At 40.6% G+C, this 6,000-nt stretch overlaps 1 protein-coding gene across 1 annotated transcript in view; it reads right to left on the reverse strand.

The window, feature by feature from the left end:
• Positions 1-4,489, reverse strand: part of LOC122561374 (broad substrate specificity ATP-binding cassette transporter ABCG2-like) — a 96,419-nt gene extending 91,930 nt beyond the window's left edge. The window contains exons 1-2 of the mRNA XM_087999274.1: positions 4,272-4,489; positions 3,114-3,228 (exon numbers count right to left, since the gene is read on the reverse strand). Of these exons, the coding sequence (XP_087855400.1) occupies positions 3,114-3,228; positions 4,272-4,489 (333 nt within the window). The remainder of the gene's footprint in view (positions 1-3,113; positions 3,229-4,271) is intronic.
• Positions 4,490-6,000: the final 1,511 nt, after the last annotated feature.

Here is a 6,000-nt window from a genome sequence, read left to right on the forward strand (position 1 = left end):
GCTGATTTCAGAGTTGAGGTGAAAGTGACTGCCCTTGACATCAAGGCCAATTTGACCGAGTGTGACATGAAAGAGCCCTTGCAAATCTAGAGTCAATGCGAATTGGATGAAATCTCTCCACCAGTTGGAGACAAACCTGACAAACTCTTCAGATACTGAAACAGTTTATGGTAAATTCATAAAATTCATGGAATCACCAGTGTGGAAACAGGCTACTTAGCCCAACAAGTCCACACTGACTCTCCGACAAGCATCCCACCTACACCTATCTCCCTACCCTATCCCTGTATTTCCCATGGCTAATGGAACTAACTTGCACATTGCTGAACACTCTAGGCAATTTAGCATGGCAAATCCATCTAACTTGCACACCTTTGAAGCAAGATATGGACATTATCCAGGTTGGTGCTGACAAAGTGATTAGTAACATTCATGCCCCACAAGTATAAGGCAATGACTATAGAAGCTACCTTTGTCATAGAGTCATACAGCACGGAAACAGACTCTTTGGTCCAACATAATCCCAAACTAAAGTTGTTGCACCTGCCTGCTCCTGACCGATATCCCTCCAAATCTTTCCTATCATGTACTTATCCAAACGTCTTTTAAAAGTTGTAATTGTACCCAAATCTATCACTTCTTCAGGAAGTTCAGTCTACACGTGAACCACTCACTGTAAAAAACTTTTACATCTCTCTCCTCACACCTTAAAATTGTGCCCCCTAACCTTGAAATCCCCCATAGGGAAAAGAGAACTACCATTAATTCTATCTATAACCCTCCTTATTTTATAAACTTCAATGAAGTTGTCCCTCAACCTCCTATGCTCCAGTGATAAAAGTTCCAGCCTATCCAGCCTGTCTTTATAACTCAACTTGCCATACACAGCAACATTTTGGTAAATCTCTTCTGAACCCTCTCCAGCTTAATAATATCCCTCATATAACTAGCCATCCAGAACTGGACACAGTATTCCAGAAGAGGCCTCACCAATGTCCTGCACAACACGACTTCCCAATTTCTATACTCAAAGGACTGAGAAATGAAGGCAAGCGTGGTAACACCTTTTTAACTACCCTGTCTATATGTGATGCACACTTCAAAGAATTATGTACCTGAACACCTAACTCCCTCTATTCTACAACACTACCTAATCTTGAACAAGAGAAAATCTAACTTTTTCCCTTAATTTTCAATGGCATTACTGTCACCGAATGCCCCCCACCCCCAATATAAGCCTTCTGGGTTATTCTTGACTAGAAACTGAATTGGACTAGCCATATAAATTCTGTGCCTACAAAACCAGGTCAGAGGCTAGGAATGCTGTAGCAAGTAAGTCATCTCCTGACTTTCCAAAATCTGTCCACAAATTAGGAATGGAATGAAATGCTCCCCTCTTGCATCAATTAGTGCAGCTCTAACAACACATCATGTCCACCAGGACACAGCACCCTGCTTATTTGGCATGATATTCACAGACATTTACTCCCCCCGCCAATGATGCTCAGTAGCAACAGTATACACATTCCATCACATGCACTGTAGAAATTCACCAAGGCTCCTTAAACAGTATCTTCCAAACCTATGACGATTAACAGTTGTAAGGATAAGGGCAGCAAATACATGGGAACATCACCAACTGCAAGGTCCCCTCCAAACCACACACCATCCTGACTTGGAAACGTCCTCATTCCTTCAGTGTTGCTGAGTCAAAATCCTGGAACTCCATCCTTAACAGTATTGAGAATCTAGCTACACCAACGGTTCTACAATTTGCCACCTTCTCAAGGGCATCCAGGCAAGTGAAGAATAATCCATCAGATTCTTTACTTGTGCCTTCTGGAATGTGAACATACTTTGGAATCAGGAGGAGCTACTCTCTGCAGGATTCCTAGACTATATGCTGGTAGTCAATCTCTTGTGTGTAAATGTAAAACTCTTTCTATATAGTGAATACGGATGCAAACTACTCTTTTAAACCCTCACTCACGTCTTCTGACTCCACATGCAGTTTCACCTTGGTCTCAAATGAACATAACACTTTCCCTGGTTATCCTCGTGCCCCTAATATATATATTCTTAAAACCTTTGGATTTTGTTTTGTGTGCTTTTTTTCATGCTCCTTCTACGCTTTCCAGATTTAATTTTAAAGTGACCTCCCCCTCTGCACTTTCTATACACCTTGAGGCTTTCTGGCATTTTAAGCTTCCACTACCTACCGAATGCTTCTTTTTTTCCCTTCATCTAATACATTCCTTTATACCCAGTTTTCTCTGAGGGTTGATCACACCCTTCACCTTTACAGGCCCTGCAGTCTCACTGTTTACCTTTGGAAGGGCTCACGCTACTCTGATGTAAATTTTCCTGCAAATAGCTGCTTTCAGACCATTTTTGGTCAGATATTATTGCTGACCTTCCACCAGTTCAAAGGTTTTTCCAGTACACTTTTGTCCTTAATTATCTTAAATGTTACTAAATTATGGTCAGTATCAACAAGAAACACCCCATTGATAAATTTGGCTCCAGCAATGCACCCACCCCCACCACCCCATTTAATTACCCTAGTTAATATTGGGAAAGTTTAAATCCCCTACTATGATTACAGAATTATTTTCCACCTTGTCTGAAAATTGCCTACATACCTGTTGTTCCATCTTTTAGGAAGTCAATAGAGCAGCGCCAATATTGCCCCCTTTTTAAATTTAATGCACTACCCATATAATCATGGAGGTATTACAGCAGGGAAAGAGGCCCTTCAGCCCACTATGTCTGTATGGTTGTCAAATTACCATCTCTTCTAATTCTATTTTCCAGCACATGGCGTCATCTTCTCTATGCTAAGGAACAATCCTGACTGCTCCAATTTCTCCCTATAATTGAAGTCCCTTAAACATGATATCATCCTGGTAAACCTCTAATTTTGACAATCTGATACTTTCAGCATAGCTACTTTGAAATCATGTTCTCAGAGCATTAGCTTGGACCTTTTGATTACTTGTCCGGTGACATGACCCTAGAAAACTTTGTTCAGACATCACAGTGCCAACCACGTCTCGGACAGAGCAGAATGTAATTTTGTGAGGCTGATATTTAAGAAATATAAATGCACTTACCTGAACAACATAACCAGAGATGCATTTGAAATTGGAAGGTTGCGGAATTCCATCAATCAGGACTTCCCCAGATAGCCCTCTGCGATCCTTTCTTGCAGCCAGAATATCTAACAATCTGATGTAAATGATTTTAAAAATCTGTCATATGCCCATTACTTGCAGGCAACACCAAGAAGACAGATCACTACCAGCATCTCAAAAGTAATCAGAGATTGCAATAAAAGCTGGCTGACTCAACAACTCTTACATCCCATAAAACAATAAAAATATCCATAGAAAGTTAAACTGTTAACATTTTTTCCTCACCATGACATTGCTCCAAATTCTAGAGATTCATTTAAATAATGAATGTGAGTATCTGTGATGGTGACAACAACAACATATATTCAGATAGCATTCAAAAATTATAAAATGTTCCTGAGGTGTTTCGCAAAACCAGTAGAAAACAAAGTATGAATCCAAGCCTCTTAAAGAGATATTAAGTCAGATGACCAAAAATTTAGTCAAAAAGATAGTTTTAAGGAATGTCTTAAAGGAGGAAAGCAAGAGTAGAGAGGCAGAGAGGTGTAGTGGGAATTTCAGTGTTTATGCAGCTGTCAGCATGCCAACCAGTGATAAGACAATTAAGATACCCAAGAGATCAGATTTACATAAGCAATTATGTGTGAGGTTGCGGATTAAGAGGAGATTGCAAGGATTTGAAAACAAGGATGAGGATTTCCCATTTCAAAATATTGCCTGCCCAAGAGTCAGTGAACGCTTGCATAATTAGTGAGTGGAACATTATGTGAATTAAAATATGTGCAGCAGAGTGTTTGAAACTTTGAATTTAGGGAAAACAAAAATGTGAGAGACCAGCAAGGTGTGCATTGCAACATACAGAATAAAAGTATGGATGACCTGAGACAGAGGCATGTCAGGTCACTTAATGGAGGTGGAAATGGCAGCCTGAATAATGGCATGAATCTGAGGTTGGAACATCACTTTGGGATCAAAAATGAGGCCAAGACTGCAAACAGCCTAGTTTAGTGTCAGACTGTTGCATGGATGAGGTATGGAATCAATAATTAGGGAATGAAGTTTGAAGTAGGAACTGAAAACTATTCAGTGAATTTCAGTAATGCATCCAGTTGATCGTACACACTATTACCACAGTACATCAATGGTGGACGAAATGAAAGCTTATGGAACTGGTCAACCAAGCTATTTTGTCCTGATTTCACAAAAGATGAATTAGTTGCTTCAGGATTCCAAGCCGCTGAACTGCTCTGGTCATCGTAGTATTTAAGTGGATAGTCCAAGTCAGTTTCGAAGTCAATGTAACCCCTGGGGATATTGATAGTGAGGGATTCAGTGATGGTAATACCATTGGACATCGACAGGCGATGGTTAAATTCTCTCCTTTTGGTGATGGTCAATGCCTGGCATTTGTATGCTGTAAATGTTACTTGCCACTTCTCACCTTTCACCTGGATATTGTGAGGTCTAGCTGCACTTGGACAAGGACAACTTCAATATCTGAAGAGTTGTGAATGGTGTTCAACATTATTCAATGATCAGCAAACATCTGACATTAAGATGGATGGATGAAACAGCTGAAGATGGTTGAGCCGAGAACACTACCCTGAGAAACTCCTTCAATGGTGCCCTGTGGTTGAGACGACTAACCTAAACCATCTTCACTTGTGGTCGGCATAATTCCAACCAGTGGAGAAGTTGTCCCGAATCCCATTGGCTCTGGTCTTGCTAAGGCTCCTTAATGTCACACTTTGTCAAATGCAGCTTTGATATCAAGATAGACAGGCAGGAGGCTGCATCAGTCATATAATTTCAACTCTGGAGTTCAGCTCTTTTGTCTATGTATGAACTAAGGTTGCAATCAAGTTAAGAGTTAAATGGTCCTGGCAAACTTCAACTGAGTATGAGTGAGGTTACAAAACATACCATTCAGCCTTAGAAAAATTGAACTGGAGCAACGAAGTTAGAATTTCAAGAAAGGTAAAGAACAAAAAGGTGCAATGGATTTCAAAGGTGGGGTGGGGGGGGGGGGGGGGGAGGAGAGAGAGAGAGAGAGAGAGAGAGAGAAGCAGAGAAGGGATTTAAGTTAAAGCAAATTGAAATGCATAGGGACAGAGCTCCTGACATTAGGAAAGGTACCTCTGGTGAGGGACTGGATCTAGCTCTGAACCAAGTGTTGAGTTTGAGGTTTTTGCAGTTAAGCATGAACTTCGATGAAAGGGATGCGGAAGCCTATGTCATCGCATTTGAAAAATGTTGCAAAGCAATTAAGTGTCCAGTGGAGATGTGGATCCTATTACTTCAAAATAACTGACCAGGAAAACCCAAGATATATATTCCCTGCTGTCTGATAAATGTTCAGTATATCTTGAACATCTAGGAATACTATCCTGAGTACTTATGAATTAGTGGCAAGTAGTTAAGGATGGTCCAGAGAGGCTGAGAAGGTGAAGAAAGCATGCAGAGTTTGGAACAGATGCCGAAAGACAAGAAAGGCTCAGAGGTCCTTCAAGGGTATAGAACCTCCAAGGGTTGAAGCTACTCAGAGGAAGCCACTTTTGTTACAAAGAGATTACACTAGGTCAGCATAGTACAAAAGAGTCAGGATAGAACCCAGAAAAATTAAAAAGATTGAAGCAAGGCTAGTCAAGGTAAATAAGGTCGAGGGATGACTCGTGGCATTTAAAAGAAGCAAAGGGAGAATGCACAGATGCAGAAGAAGGCCATTAGCCCATCACTTATACTCTTGCTGTTTGAGTATTTTAACTTAGTGTCAATCTCCTGTCATTTCCCCATAACCCTGTATATTGCTTCTACTTAAATAATTATCCAATCTGTTTTGAATGCCTGAATTGAATCTGCTTCCACC

The sequence above is a fragment of the Chiloscyllium plagiosum genome, unplaced genomic scaffold (genome assembly GCF_037043375.1).
Source record: "Chiloscyllium plagiosum isolate Xiang-an unplaced genomic scaffold, Cpla_swu_hap1 HiC_scaffold_22, whole genome shotgun sequence".
Lineage (NCBI taxonomy): Eukaryota > Metazoa > Chordata > Chondrichthyes > Orectolobiformes > Hemiscylliidae > Chiloscyllium > Chiloscyllium plagiosum.